Genomic DNA, 26369 nt, shown 5'->3' with positions numbered 1-26369 from the left:
TGACCTGAAGTCATTAAAAGTGAGTAGAGCAGAGCCATCTCCACAGTGCTGAACAGGCATGATCTGCTTTTGATAGTATGGTAATTTGTAATGGAGGAGCCTGGGTATTGATTAGTAAATGACAGCTGAGCATGAAAGTGTTAGAAATAAAGAGGTTTACACAAGCATGTGGTGAATCCTCAGGAGGCTAATGCTTCTTTACAAATGCTCTGTTCTGTTGTGTTTATATGATCCCACAGGAGCCTTTGAGTTCTAATTCACAAAATTACATTAATAAATATAAATTCCTCTTATTCCTGCTTTGGTTCATCTGTGTGCATAGTATCATGTCTTCAGAAATCAAGAAAGTGGGGGCAGGAGCAGGAAAAAAGTAAACTGTGATTTCTGTTTAGGTAGGAGATTGTCACTTGCTCTGCCCTAGATTAATAGCTAAATTCCACAGCTGAAGCATAAAAAAGTTGTAAGGCAGAGAACATAAATGTATAGAAGATTGAGACCTGGCTAATCCTCAAATATGGCATGAATGAATATGTTTACTTGTTTATTGCAAGATTTAATTCCCTCATCCTCTTAATAATATTGAAAGTAAAGTGCCAGTTTGTATTTCAGTGTTGTGTATATATTAACTATGTTCTGTAAATAAAGTTGAGATAAAGTTTTAATTAATCAAAACTGAGATAATAAACAGGTACTATGGATCATCAGTACAGGTATTTAATACTTAAAACTCTGCTTTTAATAAAAAACTACAACACCTGTGAAATAAGCAACAGTGTGAAAACAAGGCTACGTAGGCTACATGTGGGAACTGTATTTATCCTGGGCTTTCTGCCTTAAGCAGGTGAAAGAGAAAAATGGGTGACACTTTATTGAGAGAAGGCAGATGACCTTTTGAAATTTGAGTGACATTTGGTGAGGCCAAACATTTGTCTCTCTGGCATTTTTTTTCAGCAAGAAAAATAATGCAAGTAAAATTTCTTTTAAACAAACCTGCAAACCCCACTGTTCTGTGCTTTCCCCCCCTCAATTATATTTCTTGCATTCTATGCACCAAGATCTTTCCCCAGAGATGTAGAATGAAAATTGGATGAGTACAGCTCTAGGATGTAAAACCCACCTAGCACTGTGATTAGTCCACTTCATTTTGATGTGAACTTCTGCTTTCTCTGCAGTCTAAATGAGCAAGTCATTTGAATTCTTCTGTGGTTTTAATTACAGCAACAACTGCAGTGAGGTAGTACAAATGCCAAACTGCTTGCCCTTGCTTCTTAGGCTATGCTGTCTTGTTTTTTCCATTCTAACTTTGCTTCCATGGTAGTTTCAATGCAGTTCAAATTTTAGATGGTAGGAACATCTGTGGGTCTGATTGTTGGGTTTTGGGATTTTTTGTTTGTTTGTTTTTTTTAAGCATGTGTTTTTTCTTAAAGCTCACTGGCTTGGCCAGTGTCATTAATCCCTGATGGTGGGGGAGCTTCTGTCCTGTGGGAATAGGGCTTATTAGGAATATGAGGAGGGGGAAAACTGACTGGTGGAGGTGCCATGCGGCACCATTGTTATGGTGCTTTTCATAATAAAGTTTCTACAGTTTTGGTTAAAGATGAGCTTATTTCTGGTTCTAGAAAAGAATACATATTCTGCATTCTGCTGTTGTCTCTTCCAGTCATGAGTCAGCTGTGGTGGTTACCATTCTGTCAGTACCTGCATTCTTGGACATTTTGCTCCCTACATGAGTCTCTGGAAACCACATGTGATAATTGAGTAGCTGAAGTCTGAAAATTAGGCAAGCAATGCAGAGACAGAATGTGGATGTTCTTACACACCTGCACACACGCTTCTTTTGGTTTACTTTGTCCGAGAAATGTTTTTTCTTACACCGGAAAGGAAGAATATACAGTTATTTAGCTATGGTAGGATGCATCTCATCCAGGAACACAGACTCTCCCTGAGGGCTCTATGGGAGATGCTGAAGCTTGTGTGAAATAGAAGCTGATGTTTTTGATAATCCTGCATAAGAAATGATGGATAAATTTGTGAGGGTAAGAATGTGGCAAAACTGAAAGAAAATCTACTGCTTATACATAACCAAAGCATTCCAGCATGTTTGAGTCCTAAAGTTTAATTCCAAGGCATCTCATTTTCTTGAATTGCACTTACATGACAGACATTCTGCTTTTAAGGACAAAAGAAATAATGACATTTAATATCTCTAATTTACAGTTGTATCATTACACAAGCAATTTTCTGTTTTAATTCAACAACACACATCTTTTGTCAATCATGTAGAACAGAGATAATTGACTGTAGCAGGAATCATGCTACCATTAGGTAATTATTTGAAGTCTTTTAAGTGCAAATGCTTGAAATGTCTCTTATGATTTTGTCAGTAGAACCAAGTCAGTCTGAATAGTTGCATAATTTGTTTATTCTCTAATCCTGATTTTGATCAATATTAGCATTGTTTTGCAAATAACTTTCTTCAAAATAGAATATCTTCCTTTTATATCCTAATGACAGATTGCCAAAGTTTGTAGGTGAGGGGCTAAGTGGGTGACCTTTGTGCTTTTTGTACTTCCTTGAGGAAGCATTATTTCCTTGAAAATCAGATGTAGCAATCTTGGTGTGCACATCAGGTGGTTCTGATGAAAACAAAAAAACAATGAAGAGGTGCAGAACATGCTTTCACGAAGTGGGAAGTTTTAGATTCTGAAATTACTTTGCTGGTAAGATGGCTGCCAAAATGTCTTAGCATGGCATGCTTTGGTATCACCTTTATTCAAAACATTTGGAATTCTTCCTGTTGGAGGTGAGTGCATAATGAAAATCAAATTGAAGTGAATAAAAATGCACAAAGTACTTAAAATTTACTACTTTTTAAAAAGAGATGAGGGATGGGCTGGTTTTATCCATGATAATCAAGGTATATTAGTCTGTAATGGCACAGAGCTAGAAGCACATAAGAGGTATTAAAAGAGAAGGTATAAAGGTCTGAGTCGGCATTTTAAAACAGAAATAACTTTTCCAAAAATGCATTTGAGAAAATAGAAACCATTAAGAAATGATGAAGAAGATAAAATTATTAATCACAAAGATACTAAGTGCCTTTTTTCCAATCCTATTTCTATATAGCAGAAATCAAGTCTGTATGCTGCTGCATGATAAGACTGTAATGGATGTAAGAAAAAAAAGGAACAAATGAAACACTGCTTGGAAACTCTGCCTACAAATAAATCAACAAATCCAAACTGTTTTCACCAGGGGAACTAGCAAACTAATTTGCAGTTACAGTGACATTAACTAGAACCAGAAAGTGTCTAAAGGCTGGAAAAGAGCATGAGGAGCTTTTAGGGGAGAACTCAAGTGCATCTGCTATTTGGTGGATTATATATTGGGATACATAATTTATGGAAATCAATAAATGTCTGGCAGGTAATGGAACAATAAGCAAAAGCACTTACAGGCTTCTAGCAAATTAATCTTGCCAAACTTTCATTGTTTTTCTTTCCTGAATAGTTGTATATCATTATAGAGAAAGCAGCAGTGTCCTAAGTTCAAAATAGTTCAGAGTGTAGTAATTCTCAATAGCAAAGTTGGACTGCTGAATACATATCAACCTTCAATGAATTTTCACCTTGACTAAAAGAAACTGATTTGACTCCTTAACTTTTTATTTGGGATATTTTGGAATTTGGAAAAAAAAATAACATACAACCCCTGTTCATCCTGTGTGAGGAAAGAGGGTATCAGGAGCAGCTCATCTTTCACACAGCTGTGAAAGGCTGGCAATTTTAATGAGTTCATAATTATTTGGTGCCTTTTTATATGGTAGGTGTTCTGCTTATGGGAGGTCTGTGGAAAGATATAATTGGAGAACCTAATGTATTAGGTTTCTTGGTCATAGAATACAAATGGTTTGGCTTGGAAGAGGCCTTAAAGGTCATCTAGTTCCTACCTCCTGGTTTATGTCTGCAAAGGTGCAAAAGTCTTTATTCACTTGTTTTTTTTTCTTCCGAAGTGTGCAGGAATGAGGATTTGAGTTACATCACACACTCAGTCAGAACATTTCTTATTTAAGAATGTTTGAGTTACATCACACATTCAGTCAGAACATTTCTTATTTAAGAATCATGTTAAATTTCTGTGCATTTTCTTTTTTTTTGGAAAGCAGTTTTTGTCAAAAGGGAACTTGGAGATAGGGCTTAAGTTGATGGTTTTTATATGATTTATTTGTTGTTGTTGTTTGTTTTAACAGAAAGCCATCCCCTTTTTTCTAGGAGAGAGAGAAAGAAGCTGGTAATGAAGCTGGCTAGCTTCATTATCTGAAGCTTTGTGTTAGTGATCTTAAACTGCTATAGTTCTTTATTTAGAGTAGAATTTTGGGAACCCGAAACTCCTTTAGCTTTGAAGCATTTAGTAGATTCAGTAAATGAGTACTTTTCATTTTAAGCATTGCATGTGGCATACTCATTTTTCAGGGTTTGCTATCTTGCTGTTGTGTGTGTTGCCAATCATTCTGGTTCTTGTGTTTCTGCATTTTGCTGGTTTGGCTCTGTAATATTCTTAGAAGTATTTAGTGAGCAGTAATAGATGTAAGTCACAGCTGAATATGCCTGCCTGTTGGATTTAGTTTTCCCACAGCAAGACTTCATGGCCTGGCGTGCTGAAATAGAAGCTTGCATACAGTTTCCTTGCTGAGGAGAAGAATAATGAAGTGCAAAACACATTCTGTTGCTATTAGCATTTCAAGTGGATTGAGCTATTCATTAGAAAAAGAGCGGGCTACAGCAATTAGGTTTTCTCCCTGTGCTCAGTTGACTTGTCATTTCCAAAAATGAGATGGACGTCTGTTTTGCAGAGGCTAATGTTTTGTTGATGGAAGAAATTATTAACTAAACTTGAAGCTGTAAACATGCATGGAATGGAGCATGCATGGCATGGGGCACAGTATAAGGCTGTAAAGAAATTCTTTAAAATTGCTATTAACTCCCTTAAGACTGTGTCACACACTGAACTGGTTAAAACACTCTTTGTGGCAAGCAGGAAGACAAAAAACCTTGGGATTTAATATTTTACTGCTCATTTTATATATGGGTGGAACCTCACTGCTGAGACAAGGATGGTCAGTGGACCATTTGGAGTAAAGAATTTACCCATTAATAGTCACTGTGCATCACTTCTACTTTTCAGCATGTAACATTTGCTGGATACTTTGTCTCTTAAACATCTCTGTATAAATGTGACCTCAAATGGGGAGCTTTAAATCCAACTGAATCTTCTGTTGTCCTTGGAGGATAAGGTATCTGACTCAAACTGTGTTTAACTATTAGAGTCAATATGGCAGAATGTCTTTTGAAGATGAAAAGGAAAGTATTTATCAGAGGACTTCATTTTATCTTTCATGGTACTGAATGCATTTTCAACTTAAGCACATTTTTCTGCTAGTTTTCCCAAAATACTGCCATGAAAATGCAGTGGAGTCTTTCCAGTCTGGGTGCTTTGGGACAGCAGTATTTTCAAGGAAACACATGCTACAAAAATGTGGTTGTCAATGCCAGCAGTATTCTTTGGGTGTAGGAACTGAATAGTTGTTCTGTTCTTCATTACATTTTAATGTATGCACTGACTGTTTTTCAGGAACTCCAGGAAAGAACTTAATGACATACGGTTTGAGTTTACTCCAGGCAGAGGTAAGGCTCCTGCAACTGAATTATTCTCTTACTGCTTAAAAAGGCATTTCAGAAATGGATTACTGCTTATGCTTAATGCAGACTGCCTCTCTGGAATGTTTCCTACTGTGCAGAGCTTTATACTGAACCTCAGTGGAGTAAGAATTGCAAATGTATGTAAATTCTAGTGGCAAGGTTGCATAATATATATATTAGAAAACTTTATTCACAGTATACTTTTATCAATTTCATGTCTTATTGAAATGATCTATATGGTATATATAAGATCTTGCCTAGCAATATTTTCATTTTCACATTTGGAAAACATCATACGAAATAGAATATAGTAGCCATAAAAGTGTATGTGGTGATGGTAGTAATATTTAAGTTTCTTTCCCTTTTATAATAAAAGACAGTCTATTAACAAGTATAAAGTGCACACCATTTTTCAAATGCTGTCTTCAGCTGAAAGTTTAGCTGTATCTCTAGCTTTGGTATTATCACCAGAAAGAAATTCTGGTATTGAAACTTTAAACTCTACTGCACACTTATAGAAATCTAGGCTTTCCAGTGCTAAGAGCTGTGAGAACTTGTACAGTTGCCTTTGTTTGAAAAAAATCAGGTATAACTGGGATGAAATGCACAGAAGGCTAATATTTTGAGTAAGAAGGTATCATCCTTGTTAAACTGCAACCCTTTGAACTATGAACCTATTTTATATTCCTTAGAAGTCAGTATTCACTTTATTTAGAGAAGCCTTCAAAGAGCTTTCACCTAAAATTAAATCCAGGTTGGAAGAGGTGTCTCTTTCACAGTAAGTCGCAGTATCTTTCATGTGCAGTAGTTCTGTGCATGGATTTATTCTCTGTTGTCTACCTGCTTTTCTCATTGATTTTGGCAATGAGTGAAAAAAGAGGTCTGTTACTTAATTGGGCACAGAACATTTTGGTTTGCCAAAATAATTACTTGGGAAGCAGTTACTTAAGCCATTTGAGAATTCCTACTTGGTCAAAAATAAGAGGATAGACAGGACTGTTCCTATAGTCAGTCACTGAGACAACCAGAAGGCAGCTGTGCCTCTCATCTCCAGAAACTGCAGCTGGCTCAGCTACCTTGCTTTTCACCTGTGCATGTTTCTTGAGGAAATTATAAAACTTTGTGTAACTGCCTCAAAGCATGAGCTCCATTAGGATGTTTGGTGCTGGGGCCAGATTACAGCTGAGATTTAGCTGGAATTTAAGCTTGTTCCTGCCTGCTTACATCTAAGCCTTCTAAGGTCTTTATCCAGGGCAAGTACTAGTCACAGGGACTTAGGAATTCACCCACGCAGGTACAGCAGTTAATAGGAAATCCATCCAAGCTTTGAATTTCCTGAGTCACAATACTTAAAAGCTGTTTAAAACCTAGATCTCAAAATAATCTCTGTTCATGTAAATCCTTTACACCACTTGTGACAAATCAGAAAGCCTACTCAATCACATCTCTGTCTAGATATGCAGAACAATGGAGGGCATAAAGAAAACAGTGAAAACCACACTAAAGCATAGTTTATTTTCTTGGTTGTGAAGGTACTGAACTTGCAAAATGTGTATGAGGATGTAGTTAAATAAGAGAGCAGTGCTGGTGGCCAGGAGAGGTCTGTAGGGGGTTTGCAATGAATCAAGTTGTTACCTTATGTGATTTGCTGTGCTGAGGCTGATAAGATAATTATCTTTTTTTTCCTCCTAATTAAAGATAATTTTGAATTCAATCCTGCCTCCATGGGTGTTTTGGAACTAAAATATATTTTTTGTTGAAGTGCATTGGATGACTGATACTTTTTGTTGTTTTTGTGGACTCTTACACTTATTCCTTTCACCTTTTGGACAGACACAGCAGATGGCGTTTCTCAGGAGCTCTTCTCTGCAGGCCTGGTTGATGGCCATGATGTAGTTATAGGTAAATTACATTTTTGTTTGTAATTATGCTCTTGTGACAAGTTTGTGTTAATGGATGTGAAAAAAAAATATTTTCTCTGATGCTGGTTTTCAGAAAATCTTTTTTGTCCTAATTTTGCTTTCATGTATGCATATTTCAATCAACAAGGCAATTTTGATATCAGTCCAAGAATTGCTTTTGGAAGTCAGATCTCTTGAGTGGTTTGAGAGGGGTGATATTATGTAGATCTCCTGAAGGATTATTGACAATTCTATGATTGAGCATTTTTGTGATAACTTCATTTTTTTGTGTAACAATAAAATGATTTGTCAGTAGGATATTGCAGAGTGTGCTTTGGCAACTCTGAAGTTCGTAAGTCTTCTGTTTGGGTTTATAGAAGGAGGAGTAAGACAGTGTTCGGGACTATGAAAATTGCATCTAATGATGTTATTTCTATGGTAAAAAAAAAAAAAAAAGAAAAGGTAATCAGAAATGTTTTCTGGTGGCTGAAAGATGCTTCTCTATTTTTCTATTCCAGGCTTGGTAATGTTTGATTTTTTTTTCTTTTACTTGAATTTTAGTGCTTCATAAAGATGATTAATTTGGAAGTGCTTATTTCTCTGTGTCTTCTTCCTTTCTTCTGGATGTTCAAGACCAGTAGATGTATAGTTACCAAAATGAGAGGGAATAGTATATGCTAGGTGAGGGAGAACTGAATTGAGGGATACAACCAAGTCAGTTTTGGTGTTGTGGTCAAAAAAATTCTTATCAGTAGGTTAAGATTTCCTTACCAAACTCCTCAGTGGTATGAGAGTGTTTCACAGCTCCAGAAGTTCATTACTTGCCAGGAAGATGATCTAAAATACATTCTCACTGCATTTGTAGTTAAACTCCTTCTGAGAGAAGCCAGTAATTCAGTACTTTTTGCTTTTTGATGATCAGAATACAGATTAACTCTAGCTGATCTAAGAACTAGAATTCTTATCTGATCTTTTACCTTTATTTCTGAAGAAAAAGTATTTTAGGGAGGCTTGCAGATGATCCAAGCTTTAGGCACTCTTAAAGTCACTTCTACTGCATAGTTATTTTAAGGGTTCAGGAAGAGGAGTTGCTTGGCCTTAGTTTGTTGTCGTTTAAACATCCAGTATGAAAAATGTCATTACCATAGTACTGATAATATTTCTGGCAGAATTTTCATTTAAAAAATAAGACTTTTTTTTTTTCTGGATAACAAAAGAATTGTTATTTGACTTCCTGGGCAGTCAGGTCTGACTGGCAGCTGGTGATGCTGCAGTGCAAGTCCTGCTGGGACCCAGTGAGAACTTTTCCCTTCTTCATTTTCCCTTTGCTGCAAAATTCTCTTTCAATGCAAAGTGCCAGTACTTCTGTGAAAATGGCAGCATGAATGGGATTTGTTATCACCTAGCAAGGTGGAGGAAATGCAAATGAAAATAGATGTCCCTCATGTGATAAATTCCCATCCCACAGTGATAGCATTTTGGTCCTTGAAGAAGCACAAATATTTAAACAAGATTTTCCCTATCAGGCTTGGTTAGAGACACTGTCTAGTTAGTGATAAAAGTTTACTTCTTGCTTAGTCCCTGTTTTGAATTACATCAGACTTTGATTTTTAGGATTATGATGGTTCCTTCTGTACTTTCATCTTTTATTGTTTTATCTTTTATTGTGGTACTAAAAAAATCTAAGGAAATAAAATTTCTTGTATGGAATGAAATGAATCAACTTGTATTTAATGTCAGTAATTTATTTTTAGTTTATATTAATCTTTATTTAGTTTATATGGTGGGTTTTTTATGATGTAACTTACCTCAAGCTCCAGAGGTGCAAATTCTCGAGTGAATTTGTATTATAATCTTGTGTCTGCTTCACCTGTGAAGTTTTCAGATATGTTTGGACATTGTTACCTTCCTAGAAAATTATTTCAGATTTCATATTTTATTGAAGGAAGATTTCTGCAAAATCTGATTTTGATTTTAATTAAGTAAAAAATTAAATTTGCACTTTGTTAGAATATTTCACTGTAACAGTGCAATCTTAAGAAGTGCTTTAGTTTAAAGCCAGAGGTCATATAAGAGAGCAGATGGTGCTTAAAATGTAAATCTGCTTACAAAATTAATTTTCTGTGTGAAATTATGTTAGCACCTCATTCACTCAAAAGGTTTAAAATCTTATATAGGAAGAAGAGAATAGTATAGAAAAGCAGGGTTAACCTTCTTTACTAGAAGAACTGATTCCACTATTTTCCAGATTGAAAGCATGTGATAAATTACCTTTCATTTTTTAGCTGAAGCAGGCAGAAATTCAGTCTCTGTAACCTGAATGAAAACAAGATTCTGAGATAGTCTCATGAAAGTTGTTCCTGTAGACTCTTTTCATGGATGTTAAAACATGTAGACTTGGACAAAAGAGGAAGGTGAAAATACATGTTGTTATGTTGAACTCAACAATTTGTTGGCATACTGGCCGATCTCCTGAAAGGACATTTAGATAGGAGTCAGCAGATGCTGTGGAAGTATGGCCATGGCATGTGTGAGCTGAAGCTGTTGGTGTATAGAATTTAAAAACATCAGCACGCTTCACCTTTTGAGTCTTGCTGGATTTGCTTCACTTAACACAGGCTTCCCAGGAAGATTTCCTTTCTGATGTACGTGAAGGTCAGCTGCCTGTTCTGCAGAAAAGGAGAAATCACAGCTTGATATTTGGTTTTGGCTCTGATTGGCTGATTTCTTTTCCTTTAGCATTGTTTCACAGAAGGTCCCTAGATCACGGGAATCAGCACAGAGATTTGTTCAAGAGCAGACTAGAGTTTGTGTTTGCAGAGGGGAATGAGCCTTGGAGCCAGTGGTGTCTTGAGGATGAGGGATTTTTATGCAGTACTGAAATATCTATCAGGTAAATCAGATCTGGAATATTTTCAAAATTTTTTTTGAGATAATATGTCTCTGTAGGTAATACACATATATTAGCTGGTAAATGTTCATCAGATAATGCTTCATTATAGTTTTGATACCATAAAGAAAACTCAAATCATATCAACAGTCAATTCTGTTAAAAATCATGTAATTGCAGTCCTACTCCGCTGGTATATACGATGTGCATTTAATTAAAATGAAGCCTCAGACTACAGTTAATTTTCTGGAGTCCTTGCTTAAATTTCAGAACCTGAAGGTGTATTTGTAGTTACTAAATTGCAGTATATACATAACAACCACCCCCTTCCCTTCCTGAATACTGCTTAAATAAAAGCTTGAATGTCCATGCCAGCAAGAACTGTCCAGTTGCCTTCTACTATATTAATGTACCTTTTAAAAGATTTTTTTTGTCAAAAAATTATCTCTGAATATGTTGAGCATCATGGAAGGATACACCTTCACTTTTAAATACATGTGACATAAACTACTGCTGAAAGTCTTTGTTGGAGATGTTTGAGATATCCACTTAATCCGAAGAAAAGCTTTTGGTCAGTTAAAAATAAAGCTTCCTGCTGAAAGACCTAATGTGTTTAGAAGAACCATCTGAAAACCCAACAGATTGTATTTTGTAATAAGGTTATATATTGAAAGTAGCAAGCTTTTTCATCAATATCTTGAATATTTTCGTATAAGTGTGAATACAATAGACACCATAATAGTTTGGTACAATTACTTTGTAAGTAAACAGAACTTAAATTAGCATCTGCATTTATAAAGAAAGCCCAGCATGGCTGTGGATAGGTTAATGACCATGAGTTCAGAGAACATGTATCTGACCAAATCCAGAATAATGTTATTTGAAGGGTTGCTAAACAGTCAGTAATATATATATATATAACATATTGTAGCAATGATATATAGTTACCAATTACTCACAGTAGTAAAGCATTTGAAATTGAAACAGCTGACTGTCTTACAGTGTGATGTCTGCTAATGCTGAAGGTACTTTGATACTAAAATGGAACGATGAAAAAGCACCAGCCCAGCTTGTTGGTACAGTTAGCTTATGTTGGCACCGATAATCCACATTCCTAGAAAAGCCATGGACTTAAACAGTAAATATCCTAGGTTTTGCTCTGCATTTGCTTATACCTAGTTTTACTTTGTCTTTTTAGATTAGTCATCTTTGAAACTGAATGAAGTGATGATTTTGTTTAACTAATTCCAACTCATCTTACTGCACTTAGGAGATGGGACAGAGCTGCACGAGTGGAAGACATGCTGCATGTGTTTTTGTGCACAAAGAGTAGGATGGGTGGCTAACTGGAATAACACTACCATTTGAAGGCACCTTAGGTTTGTCATGTAATATCAGTGATATTTTGAGGTGCACTGATTTTTGTAATATTTAGGAAATTTTTTAGAAATTTTCTTTGTTTTACTTGTGGTTCAAACCGAGTGAAATAACTGAATTTTTAGTTAAATGTATCACAGTTTTATTTATTCCAAAGCTCAGTGTACCCATAAACTTTGTAGTGAGAAAATGCCTTTATAGATTCTTTAGTTAAATGTATCACAGTTTTATTTATTCCAAAGCTCAGTACCCATAAACTTTGTAATGAGAAAATGCCTTTATAGATTCATAAAAATTAATTTCAAATAAATTAGAGAAATACTTTGTGTTTATTTTAATATATTATTCAGAAAGAAAACATATAGATTTAATGAAGACCTGACTGTATTTTAAGGCATTTTGTAGAAACCTATGTGCCTTCAACATGTGTACATAACTCAGTATCTCTTTAGCAAGATATGCAAATACATTACAAGTGGAAGAATATCTCTAAAATCCCTGGGGGCTTTAACAAGGACTTAAATATTTCAACACATCTGGCTCATTTGGAGCTAATGCACTGAAGGGTGACTCATAATGATGAGACTGCCAGGAGTTCTGGAAGCTTGAGGTACACCTGCAGCTAATGAATTTTGTGTCTAATTGCACCTACGTTATTTTAGACTTTCTATGTTGGATGTAAAAGGTGCACTGGAGGAAGTGTATTGTGTGAAGCTGGCAGGTTTCATGGAAGTTCCTAACATGATGAATTTTCAGTTTGGTGAAAATGTAAAGGTTCAAGGTGCAAAAAGCCTTGTGTTAGGTGAATAATCACCATGGCTGTGGTTACAGCAGAACTATAAATATGTGATATAAGAAATTCTCCAAGTGTGCAAATTATTCTTCACGCATTCATGTGGCATAGTGAATGTGCCTGTCTTACAGCCATGATTAAAGTAACTAATAATTTTTAGTTATTTTAAAGGAAAAAAAGGTAGAATTGGCAACTGCCTTCAAAGAAAGTTCCTTTTTTCAACCTGCAGTCTACTGCTTCCTACTCAAATGTGCAAATGAAGAATAAATCCAATGGTTATTAGTGGGATTAGTTTGAGTTTTGCCTGATACAGTAAGTGATAAACTCTCTGCCCCTCATAGATCTGAATCAAAGTTTCAATGACTTTCCTTTCTAGTTAAGAAGAAAACAAAACACAACAAAACAAAAACAATTGTAAATTTGAATCAGAATTTGCAAAAGCAGCAATGTATGTAATGTTCCTGTTTTCAATAGTAATTTACTTGCTGTTCTTTATTTCCTTGGCATTCGCTTCTCTGCCAGGGGCTAGTGTGTCAAAATAAGGATTTATTGAGGTTCTTCAAACTAGATGTATTCTATTAGAACCTAACTCTGGCACATCAGGGTGTCTTTTCTAAATATATTCTTCTTGTTTCAAGTTTCAGATACAAGGTATCAAAGTAGCCTGGCTGCTATTTCATCTTCTTGATAGTTTTGTCAGAACATTATCTATAATTCATAGCTGAACTTGGGACAGGAGTACTTGTGAAGACCTGATAGGGAAAGGAGATTGCAAATAATATGCATAGCAGAATATGACCTGCCTTATTTCTACATAGACCTATATTTCAGATCTAATCCAGTGTGATGAAGGTACTTGTTAGAGCTGTCTTCACTATCTTGATGATTATGAAACTGTTGTCAAAACCTGTGCCTGAAAACTAGCACTTGATTTCTACATTTAGTCACAGGGAAATGATTTTTTCAACCTCGTGCTCTCATTCTTTTGTATAGAGAATTTAAGAGAACAATTTACTGGAATATTTCAGGCTTGTTAAATAGCCCTACTAGCTATTTAGCAGCCCTGCTGCTGGGCAGCAGGTCTAAATTTTTATTATAAATGTTCATTTGAGAATGAGGTCTAGATTGCTCAAAATGAAGGGGAAGTGATGAAATATGTATATACTCATCCCTCACCTTCCTAAATAGTCTACTCCATTAGGCACATGAAGAATCAAGGTCTGAAATACATAAGTATTTAATTATCCAAATAAATTCAATTTATCCTTCTATAAAGGAAAGTAGAATATCCTTTTACTTTGTTTATTTATCCTTTTAGTTTGTTTTAAACATGCAGTGGCTACCCTAAGCATTTTTCACATCCTCTGGGGGAAGAAAAATCAATTTGAAATATCAACCCTCTTTTTTTCACAAGTTTCTGGGAAAAGTTACAATTTTCCCAGAAACAATTAATATTTTAATTTATCAATAAAACCAATTGTCACAGTTATGGTCTTTTTTTTTTTCCCCTCTTCTCACAGACTGTAGAATATAAAATGTTTCCTTGGAATCAGATATCCATACTAAGTAATTGAGAATTCAGGAGCTTAATAATGTGTTATTGTAATTGATATAGGTAGACTTCTACCACTAACTTCTGTCACTTTCTATTTGGATACAGTACTCCTGTTTCATAAAATATACTGCTTCTGTTGGGTGTGAATTTTTCCATCAGTTACCTAAAGAAAAATTACAACTTGTATATTACTTTACCAATCCTCAATTTTCCAGTTTTTGCCTGTGACTCCTGGATATCAATACTCCATGGTAATCACATGGTAATCAATCTTAAATCACTTAATGTGAAGACATTTGAGGTCTGCTATTATTTTCTAAATGTGTTGAGATTTTTTTTTTTCCAGTTTGAGCAAGGGTAAATATTTGAAGTCTTTATTTATGGGTAGAAGTCAATCAGGAATATATCCCCCTGATGTCTCTGCCATTCATTTGAATAACCTAGGGTAATTGGTTAGTTGTTAAAGCTTTGGTGCCAACCAAGTCTCTCTCTTTTTTTTTTTTTTTTTTTTTTTTTTTTTTTTTTTTTTTTTTTTTTTTTTTTTTTTTTTTTTTTTTTTCTTTTGGAACAAGATAGCCTGGTGCCAGTATTGGGGTTCAAAACTCATATGAACCACAGAATTTAAGCGGTGTTAATAATGGCTTTATATTGTGGAAAGTGCATGTGGAAATTGTGCACTGGGGTCCCTGTTCACTGGAATGCTGTGGGAGACCATTTCCAGTCTTGGTGTTCCTTTCAAAGCAGAACTGCTTTGGCCTTCTGTTGTCCTGTACCTGCTGTCTTTAATCTGTGTTTTCTGATGGTGAGGCTGCAAATTGAGCTGTAGGAAATTACCATAGTATTGAAAGTTGAAATAGATCATTTCACTGTCTTTTATCTACACCTCCTGATTCAGCAGCACACTTTGAGAATTCAGACAAATTTGTGAGCCTTAATCTCCCTTTGATAAATTCCTAATGACACACTGTTCATAAATAATACATTTCTAAATGTTTTTAATGCTTCTGCCATATCAATGTCCAATAGCTTTCTCAGAAGAGAAGCCAGGTTTGCTGTTGATCTTTCTGTTTTCTTTTATTTCTTACTTACAAGAATCATGTCTAGATCCTTGCAGTCCTTTAGCAATAAACACTTGCTGGTTAGCTGCCACAGATCTTCAAGTGCTTTAACATTTCCCTTGCTACTAAGCAACATAAACTGAAGGAATTTTTTCACAGCATCGTGAATGGTTGAACTAATGGAATCACATTACACTTAAGTGACCTTTTTGATCTCTCTTTGAAGAGCCCTTTAATCTTTCAAGGCAGACAACTGGTGAGCTGTTAGATAATAACAAGACAGAGATCTGGAGGAATTGTTACCAAAAGCTCTAAACACTGGTTGTTTTCCTTGTTTGCATAATATACTATAATACAGTACTATATAGGTTTTAAAACTTAGTTTTGACTTCATTCTGAACTTGCAAATGCATGAACTGTGTAATATGAAATATAAATGAGTGCATATATTGCAATGAACATCTTGCAATATGCGAGCCTCAAGAGGGTGCATAAGAAATTCAGCCTTTTGGAGGGAAACCCTACCAGTAGCTGAATTTTTAGAAGTGATAATTCTACTTAAAAGTATTCCCTGCTACTCAGGCACCCTGTGTCCTAAGACCTATACAGGAGAACACATCATTAATCCTCAAACCAGCAGACTCCCAAGGCAGTTAATTATGGTGAGCTCCAGGTATCAGATGAAAATGGTAAAATAACTGCCTGCTGTTGGGAAAGAGGTAATATTTGAAACAATCAGCAGGAAAGCCAATAAATCTGTGGAGGTTTGAGCTTGTCTTCTCTAACAGCCATACTGTTGATGAAGTAGGGAGCAGTTGAAGGTAGCTATTTTTTATAGACTGAGTTTTAGACTACATAAAAAATATTTCACTTCTAACTTATTAAAAATATTTTTCATTTTCTCCAAGGTTATAATTTTTCTCTTTTTTTGGTGACAGTAATTTTGTGCCTGAATAATACTTCCCTTTCCTCGTATCTGAATTTCAGGATTACAATATGCACTAGCTTTGCAAACTGTTGAACCTAAGCATGAGTTCATAAGCTATTTCTGAGGTTACCCATCCATTCTTTGCAAAATGGAAAAGCAGATGAATCATTATTCTTTTGAGAGCACCCCAGAAATATCATCTCAAGCTTTAGATTCTGCTTGTGTCTGTGTTTATGCCAGATGGCTCTGGCTTAGTTGGCTGGGTGGGCATTGTACTGGAAATAGTTTAACTGTACTTCATATAGCTTTATTTACTGTCTCATTAATTTTAACTTTTCCAGAAGTTTTCCCTCTTCAGAAGCCATTAGGGTTAAGTTTCATGCCGTGCTAAGAATTTTAAGTAACCAGAGAGAGCGCTTTGCCATATCACAGAAGAAAAACAGCTATTTGAGACTGCCCAAAGTTTGGTTATTATTTGATTATTATTTATTATTATCTTGTATTTGTAAGATTTGAAGGTGGCCTTTTTTTGTTCTGTTACCTCATATCAATCACTCATTTAAAAACTGTAATAATTTATGTTGTTGGCCAAAATTCTAATATTGCAAAGAGTAAGTCATTTGTATTACACACATGCAAAAGCCTCTAGTTCTATGGGGTTTTTTATTTACATCATCTGCAATTAACACCCTGTGTTGTGTATATTTATATGCTGGGTTTGACCTTTTCTCCTATTGCATGTTCTGCAAGTGCAGACACTTATTTTGTCAGAGTGGCACAACCATTTGTCACTGAGCAAAACCTGCAAAAGAACCTGGAAAGATTTGTGGTGTGTAGGTTGATTACATGTCCTTCAGAAGCCTTCTGAAGAAAGTGAACAGCACCTCATTTATTGTTGTAAACAACAAAAAGCCTCTTGTCCTAACTGCTACTAATGTCTAAAGAGAGCTTTTGCTCCAAGGCATGATTTGAAGTATACTCTATTTACCTGAGGTTACTGCTGGCAAAGGTTTTTCCATCACCACTTAATCTTTTCTTGTTCATGTTTCTTCTTCTGACTTTTATAGGTGCATGGTCATAACATAGTGAGAAAATGCTGCAAAATAAAAGAGTATAGGATATCCAGGTCCTGTAGAAACAGTGAATTCCCAAAAGGAGTTTAATTATCAATAAGTGCTGCTTGCAGGTGCTAATCTATGAATTTCACAAGTACAACATGCAAGGCATGACTTCAGATTATTTCAAAGAAAAATGGCTTTGTCAATAGGAACTGCAATATACTTAGCTTAGAGATAAGGTGTAAAGAGATGTTTTACAATGCTCCTCACTTTTCCAAATAATCTAAGTGTCAGCGGAGGAAACAATTCCTGCCTCTCTAGAAAGTCCTAGTATGAAACTCCTTTTCACTTCAGGGAGTGTTACTGTATTAAATTGATTTTGTTCACCAACTTGCAACACAAGAATTATTGGGACTGTGGGGTGGGGAAAGGTGGTGAGAATGGGATGGTTATTTTCCTCACTGTGGTTTGCAGATGTGATTGGGTTAATTTAGAAACTGAGCATTTAGAAACTTTAGTCTCATTTGTCGTATTTAAGCCAAATTAGAACTTTGCATGTGAATTGTACTAGGAGGGTTAGTGAGTCTTGGCCTAGTAAATAATTTTCCTGAATGAGAGGAGCCTAAATCCAGTAGCTGCAGAAGATTTTCATCAATAAAGTCTAATAGTTCCACTTAAAAATAATTGGGTTTTTTACTTGCCTGAAGTGACAAGTAATTCTGTGTAGGGCTGAACAGTAACAGCAACTGCTTGCAAGTGAAAGCATTCTTTACTGTCACGAGTGTATGCCTGGCATGAATTTGTTTGGTGTCTTTGGGGGAAATTTGCAAAAGTTAGTGGTCCAAACTGTGTAGGTTTAGTAATAGTCCTAAATTTTTAGAAATATATTTACAAGAGTGCTAAGTCAGTTACATTTACTGCAAATTATATCTTTAATTGCATTTAAAGTAGGATGAGCATTCAGATGTAGAGTATGTTGTTGTATTTATAATTCTGAGGATATCCTCTCTGCATGGGATCCCCAGATCTTCTGGAGAATTAACTGGAAGGGACTGGAGGCATTCAGGAAGTACTTTCACCTGCTTGGATGGCTTCTACTGCTTGTGCTGCAGGCTCTGTTTCCAGAGAATTTACCTAAAATAGGGATGCCATGAACACCTGCAGTTTATGGGTTATGTTTTTCTTAGGTGACTTCATCAGGCTCCAAAGGATTTCAATTACCACTTGAACACAGATCTTAAACATTTTAGGTGCAGAGGGACACATCCAAAGCTATGTACTTACTGAGGTCCTACAAGGTTTGGCTTGCATTAAGAAGAAAAGAGTAATGATTGTCTCATCCCTAAAGGTAATGAACCATATTTTAGAGTTTCCTGAAATACTGACTTTAGGTATCCAAATTCAGACAGTTGCCTCTAATTTTTGCCCTTGTGGTCTAAATAAGGGCAAGACCTAGTAAAACAAAAGCAAGGAGTTAGAAAAATGAAAAGGATACCAGTAGGATGGTATGGTTTTGCTCGATAAGTATGTGCAAATACTTGGCTCTTAGTTGATGATAATTACATATGCTTTCAGATATTGCAGAAAGAGTAGGCTTTTGGGAGGATTTACATTCAAGGTGGCTTGACTGACTGTGATTAATGACATTATTTTGGCTAAATGATTTCTATTGCCTTTCTCTAAAGGCCAGAAAATGTAAAACACAGTACTAAAGTCAGAGGTGAAATGCTGGTTGTACTTGAAAATGCTGAGTATGTACAATTAAAATTGAAAAGATCTCTCTGTAGGAAACTGCAGATGTGATTATTCTTAATGTAAACCTGTATTCTAATATTATGGACTCTGTATAGGTCTGCTTTCTCATTTTCAAGCACAGCCTGGAAATATGTGACATTTTGCCCTTAAACCCTCCTAATCTTCTATTTAATTACACATATCCCACTCTAGCTATGGTCCGTCAGAAAAAAACAAAAATAAAGCATATTTAATATGTGAAAGTTTCTGACTTGAGTTCATATTAAAAGCAAAGACAAGTGAATAAATAACACTGTGTCACATAGCCTTTTACTGAGCACTGTTCTTGGCTTTCTTGAGGAATGAGAACCATCTAAAATACCACTCATTTCTGATACAGTGTTTAACAGCAACAACAACAAAGTAATTAATATTAGCTATTTACATATATGAAGAATCCAATTTTGCTATTTTTACTTGGAAATTTTTAATTTCTTTGCTGCTAAAGAATCAGTCATGAGCAGTGTTAGGGTTTTTAAAGACTCGATACTACCTGTGACATCCCTGATGCCCCTTAGCCAATGTATGCTACTTCATTAAAGCCCTTGCTGGTCGTGGGCTGCTGTTTGCAAAAGCAGTAATAATACCTTCACCAGTAACTGCCTAAGGGCAGCTGGAAGGTTTGCTCCTGGGGGAGTAGCCCAGCAGCACGCTGACTTGCCTTAGTTGTTCCACGGCAGGTTGACATTAAATGATAGGCTGTCCTTCCAAAAGATATGCATGCACTTGAAGCTCGTATTTTTGTAACATTTTATTTAGGTGAAGTTAGAAATCTTTGGATTTAGGATCCAATGCCTATCTGGCTTTGTAGCACTGTCTTCAGTGCAGCCAGCTAGCACTAGCTGGAGAATTTTTTCTTTTTTTTGTTTTAAGATATTGTTTACAGAGATTTGGATAATCCTGAGCTGCTCTTGAGTGCATGATCGTATTTTATAAATTTTTAAAACATAAAAAATGGAAGCTATTCTATCCTGGCTTCAGAAGATACAAGGCTGAATGTTCCTAAGATTCTAAATATTAATTGTAATTAATACAAATGATATGTATTTGCATGTGTTTTATCAGGTAGGAGGTATTGCAATAAAATTGACTTAAAGATTGTGGAAGTGAATTGTGTGACTAAAATAAAAAACTGTTTGTAACTGGTAGAATAAAAAATTTTATTAATAATGAGGCTTTAAAAATGGAAAGACTTCCTATTGTAGTGCCTGTAGTTGAGTTCATTTAACTATGAAGGTTAATTCTTTTCTTTACAAAAAGTGTTCTCTACTAAATGTACCTTATGCTTACTTTTAAGTTCTGTTTTTAACTTCATACACACTTTCATCTCCAGTTAAATTTATTACAAGTGTATAAACAATCCTTGATGCCATTTTAATTGTATAAAGAAAATGAGACCCACAGAAAACTGATTTGCATTTAACAGTGGCAGATTGGCCTAATTGTTTACTTCTCTAAATTCCCTTGCTAGATAGTGTACTCCCCCTGTGAAGTGAATTTCTGTTATTACACAGTGGATCATGCATGATCAGGCACAGTGGGAGTGAAAATGTCATCACAAAGTTAGAAGGTGGAGGAAGCAGAAACCTAAGCTTGTAGCTGTAGGACATGGAATGTGCAAATGTTTGGTGTGATCTTCCACCATATGAATGATGTGGAGAGAGTTACTTATGGGCAGCATTTTCTTGCTTGCCTCTTTGCTCTACAGTACTCACCTAGTCAGTGTACTAAGAAATGTCTGCTACTTAATACCTGTTCATTTCCTTTTTATAATCTTGTTTAAACAGCTCTGCCAGGTGTGAAATATTTATCTCATGCTCATATCCTATTGGTTACATCTTGTGCTCATATATCAGTCTTGAACAAAGGTCCTTAATGATTTGGTCTGATTTAGTTAAGGATCTGTGACTGTGCAAAGTTGGGGAGCCAGTTAAGTAAACATACAAAGCTGAAAGCAGATTGGAGTCAAGACTAACGGTAGCAATATTCTTAAAACAGACCAATTAAAAATTGTAACTTAGGTGTTTTGGTAGAAAAGTGTTTATTAAGTTCCTGCATTCTCCTCTGTTTCAATGAGTAAATTGTTTCCTTCCTGATATTTCTGTTACACCTTCCTTTTCTGGACACTCAAGCTCTGTTCATCCAGTTAAAGTGTTTATTGCTGTTACATCACAAATCTTGATCATGTTTTCTAAGAGAGTAGTTTGAAGATCAGCTCTTTTTGTGTCACTCTCATATTTTAACTTTTTTTGTTGTTGTTTTTCTGCTAGTGAGCTGTAACATATCACCTAAAGTCTGTGTTAGTGCCAGCCCAAAAAAGGGAGAGAAGCACATGCATAAAACCAGTTAGAGGGGACAGTGAGCTCAGCGTTCTGCTAGAAACTGATGTTGATAGTGACCCTGGCTATAGCAGAAAGATGATATAAATCATGCCAGCCATCAACTTATCCTTGGCTGTCTGATTCTCCCATCTTCCTTGCACTTGCATTTGTGTGATTGTTAAGTATTTATGGAATAGACTAAACTGAGAATTAGTAAATTGGGTTTTTTCCTATAATTTGGTTTTCATGCAGATTATCTCCCTGAATCAGTTCACATAGTCACAAAGTATCAGTGACTGTGAAAGAAAGGAAGTAGGATTTATGGCAGCCCAACTGCCCTCTGAAACAACAGCTAGAGAGGGATTAAATGATTCAAGTGGTAATTTACAGGCACATATATGTGTAGAATTAAGTAGAAGATTCAGCAAAAGCCTTGATGTCAAGTTGAATGCAATTTTCTGTAAATCACATTTTTTGTCCTTGTTTTACAGTTGCTGCTAACTTACAGAAGATAGTAGATGATCCAAAGGCCTTGAAAACATTGACTTTTAAGTTGGTAAGTAAAAGCATCTATGGAAGAAACAAACAAATTATCACAATTTTCACACAGAATCTGGGTTCTATCTCAGTTGCAGATACTTTGTTGAATAAATGTGCTGACAACTAAAGTGACTGAAATTTCCATGTATTAGAGAAAAAGCTTAAACCCTGTTTTGAAAGGACAGTGACATAACTGCATGGTGAAGGAGGTTCAGTCACATGAGTTCTGAGGCAGCCTGAGGTTTAGGGGAGAAGCTGCAGTAAGAAAACCCCTGGGAAGAATTGCAGAAACAAGTAAAGCAGAGAAAACGGTAATAGCTAGGTTAACACTCCTTCAGCCCTACTCCCTTAGCTCTACCCTGGCTGAAGTGTCCTCTGCTGATGGACATATTGTTCCAATCCCATTTTTTCAAAGACCTGCCCCCATTTTTCTTGCATGCAGGTCACCTTCTCCACTGCTTGCTTCTCCTTAGTTCTTCTTTTCAGCCTTCTTTCAGTTGACCATCCACACCTGCATGTTGGTCTTTCTCCCACTGTATTTTGTTGTTTTCTCCTTCTCTACCTCTTTCTATCTTCTGTATGTATGTCATCAGACCCTGGGTTGGGGCTTGGGACTCCTTTCTGTGCTGCATTTTGTACACTGGACCATGGGTCCTTAATTTTGGTCAATATTGATCATAGCATGATAAATTTAATTTAATATTAATAAATTTAAATTGCAAAAAATGGAGCCAGAATTGATGTGCTGTGTGTGTTTTTATTTATTGTTAAAATGAAGTTGAAAAATGTATATACCTGAAGCTGTTGAATTATTAGTTACGTAAATACCAATTAGCTTTCAGCACCTTTTGCTGAGAGTGACTCTCACATGAGAGACTAGACTGAATGTGTTAGATAAGCAGGTCTCCAGAATCACAGCTTTGTTTATAAAGGCAGCTGCTGTAGAGAGCCATTTTTGGACCTAATTGATGATGATGTATTAATTCAAGACTCTTCATCCCATGTCATTCTTTATACAGATCTGGGGAGTTTTAGCTGACTCATTTGAACTCATTTTTCTTCTACAGTCCAGTGAAACCCCCTGAACTTCCACCTTCCTTGTGAGAAGGGGTTGGGGTAGGGGAATAAAGACACGTAACTCAACTTCATTTCTTTCTCTGGCCTTTGCTATAAATATAGCTTAAAAGCTAGTGCTTTTCTTTTTGCAGCTAATCTGTGCTCTTGCTGTCTAAACATCTGACTTTGCTTTATTGTGTAGTAAATGGCATCTCACCAAGAGCATTTAGGTAACAGATACTCCAGAGGCTCTGAGAAGCCTGGGTTTCTGATTCCCACACTTAAAATAGAGGCCTGTGATTCCAAAATGTAATATCCCATAGTATCCAGGTTATGTAAGCTGAAAACAAATCCACTTGAAAATTTAGGTTGGGATATTTTTTTCTATTTTTTGGTGATTCAGTTGGATTTATTGCTGAGGTTTAGTCAATGTCACCTAGAATTTCAGATTCCAGTGACTGAATGCTGCTATCATCCTACTCCTTACCATACTCAGAATTAGTAGACAATCCAAAATCAATGTCTTTGTCCCTGCTGTAGGCAAGTTCCACTGGATAGGTCAGAATTCTGGAAGTTCATTTTTAACCTTAGTTTCCTCCTCATACTTTTGACCTGGGTTTCCTGCACTAGTTCCTATTTTCATGGGGAAAGTCCATAACAAGAAGTATCCCAATTTATTTTTCTCCTTGGATTAATTTAATGTATATTCTGCTTCTGCCTATTTCTGTATTGTATAATGAAGTTGCTAAGTGAATTGTTGCCAATGAGGACTCTCATTTTTTGTATGCACTACTGGGTCTTTGTTACCTCTTAGCAAGATCTCACTGAATTTGAGCACTTATATAAAACTTGATTAAAATACATTTTGTTGGGAAATATTTAATGGGGATTAAAGATCTAAATGTAGCTTATATCCATTCAGAAAATTCAATTCAAAATATTTCTTAGTCTAGGACTAGTTGCTAGTATTTCTGGACAAGGAGTCTGGTTAGTATCTCACTGCTTACACGTTGCTGTTGCTGGTAAATAATATTTCTATTCAAACAGCAAGCTGTTAATCTTTGGGGTGAAAAAGGAACAGTTTATGTCTTAACTATTTTTTTATCTAATTATTACAGAAATAGTAAAGAAAATTTTTAAAGTGAGGTGTCTTGATGTCAGGGGTTGGATTCCTTCTCTTGCATATTTTATAAACAATATATCTTTGCTCTTAAAATTATGTAATTCTGCAGAACATGTATAGTATTAAATATCTCCTAGTTGTCTTGGCTAACACAGAATGAAAACTTCCCTGTAGGATCCAGCTGTCCACACTTTGGGAAGGAGGCTGCTTTAACGCACAAATAATCCTGGAAACACTCAAGAAAACACAAAATCATTGCACGGCATAATTTGCATTTTGTGTAAGGACTTTGCTGATGAAAAAGGGTGGAAAGAAACCCAGTAATGAAAGAGTGTGTTCAGTCTCTACCAAGTACTTTTATGTTGCAGTTTGTGTATAGTATTTGTATTTATGCTAGGCACAAAATATAAGTTAATAGATTCCAGGTGCATTAAATAGAGGTAAGATAATATTTATTGATAAGGAAGCATTTAAATATCTATATGCATCTAGACATCTTACTTAGCATGGCTTTGAGGAGATTGATCGCTAGCTAGAGTATAGAACAGTGGTAGTAGTAGTAGCACTTTTTAGCATTACATTTTAAATGCAAAATTCAAACTCCATTTATTTGGTAAATTCCCAATCCAAATTACCATTCAGATATCTGAATAGTAACCAGGAGTGATGATCTCAGACCTTTAACTTGCTGCTTCTGTGGAATAAGAGATGTGAAATACTGTCTGAAGAGAGAACTTCTGTCCTCTGTGTCTGCTCAAAGTAAATTTGAAGGAGTAGCCTGATGTAATAATTCCACGAGTGTCAACAGAGTTTTATTTCTGGTCATGCAAATTCAATGGAATGTGTCAGTGCACCTTCTGTGCACAATCTGAGAGCTCTTAACCTTACAGCACATGTTCATGAACCAGTTCTATTAAAGGAGTCAACTGCTACTAATGCAAAAAAGGATCAAAAGAATTTTTATAGGGTGGACCAATTGTTGTGTTGGAGGTATTTTGTGATACGCAAAAGAATCTGAAGGCATCCTGTTATAAGTAAGTTAGCATTGCACATTTTAATCTAATTCTATTAATATTTTGACTTATCTACCATACAGATGAAAATGTATAAACCCCTTTATTTAAAATGTCACTTTTGTCCTACAGAAGCAACTTCTGTTTTTAAAAATCAAAACAGAAATATTCTGCCTCCAGCATGTTTTTTTTTTAAACAGACCTAAATTAATTGTTTAGTCCTGAGCAAAGTGGTGTTATATTCTTATATATGGTGTTATATTGTTATATATGAAAAATGAACTGATCACTTGTGCTAATTTGTTTTGTGACAGGCTTTACTGAAGAATCTAAACTGTACAATTTTAAGTACTGGATTGTACTGTCAGGGGGGAACTGTCCTTTTGCAAATATTAGTATTTACTCCTTTACTGAAGACTGCTTCAGTTTCTTGTTTAAAAATTCATCTGGTTGGTGACCTAACTTGCTGGCTGAACTCATGAGACATTTGCTGTGTACAGCACAGTGGTAAAAAGTGGGTTCTATACATGTATATGGGATGCTCTTCATGAGTGAAATCTGTTTACTCCAATGAAAGAGCAAATTTGGCTCCAGTCTGGAAAGTTTGGATTAAAGATTTGGGGTATTTCAGTATTTTTTTCCCATAATTTTTAGTGCTGACTATAAGAGTTTGCTAAAATTACGGATTCAATTGTTTGATGCTGACTGAGGCCACTTGAAGCAGTCTGAAAGCTTTCCTTCAATCAAGCTGTTTGCTGACTGGGTGATATGGGGAATTTTATATCTTGGCTGTCAAATGCTCCTTTGTAGCATGATATACTAAACATTTCTGTTTGTACTTGCAGGCCTCTGGCTGTGATGGCACTGAGATTCCTGATGAAGTGAAACTGATTGGTTTTGCTCAGTTAAGTGTCAGCTGATGTCTGTCCCTTGACCCCAAGCCGAATTGTGAGATTGCAAAAAAGCCAGCTTAGATGCAAAGGAAAATTAATGCACCACACACTGAGTTCTGCTTCATTATCTAGCAATTCACAAAGTCAGAACAAGCAAAGCCCACAGCTACACCGCTGCTCTTAAGGTTCAAAATGCTCCTAAATGTCTCTTAGCAGTTGATTTGGATTCTCCCAAAGTGAAAAGCCTGTGGAAATGCTCTCAGGTGGCTTTATTTATTGGTTAAAAAAGGAACTTTCTATCAAGCTTACTTCTTTCACAGACTTTGAGTGATACTATTTTACCTGTACTTGTGGTTGATAATACTGCCTC

At 35.8% G+C, this 26369-nt stretch overlaps 1 protein-coding gene across 1 annotated transcript in view; it reads left to right on the top strand.

Annotated features, from left to right (window-relative positions):
• The window catches only part of STK39 (serine/threonine kinase 39), a 79642-nt gene extending 53571 nt beyond the window's left edge, over positions 1-26071 (top strand). The window contains exons 14-17 of the mRNA XM_041403423.1: positions 5632-5684; positions 7533-7601; positions 21866-21930; positions 25952-26071. Coding sequence (XP_041259357.1) covers positions 5632-5684; positions 7533-7601; positions 21866-21930; positions 25952-26026 — 262 coding nt within the window. The 3' untranslated portion in view covers positions 26027-26071. The remainder of the gene's footprint in view (positions 1-5631; positions 5685-7532; positions 7602-21865; positions 21931-25951) is intronic.
• Positions 26072-26369: the final 298 nt, after the last annotated feature.

The sequence above is a fragment of the Onychostruthus taczanowskii genome, unplaced genomic scaffold (assembly GCF_017590055.1).
Source record: "Onychostruthus taczanowskii isolate IOZ18803 unplaced genomic scaffold, ASM1759005v1 scaffold20, whole genome shotgun sequence".
NCBI classification, from domain to species: domain Eukaryota; kingdom Metazoa; phylum Chordata; class Aves; order Passeriformes; family Passeridae; genus Onychostruthus; species Onychostruthus taczanowskii.
This window is presented reverse-complemented; position numbering and strand designations above follow the sequence as displayed.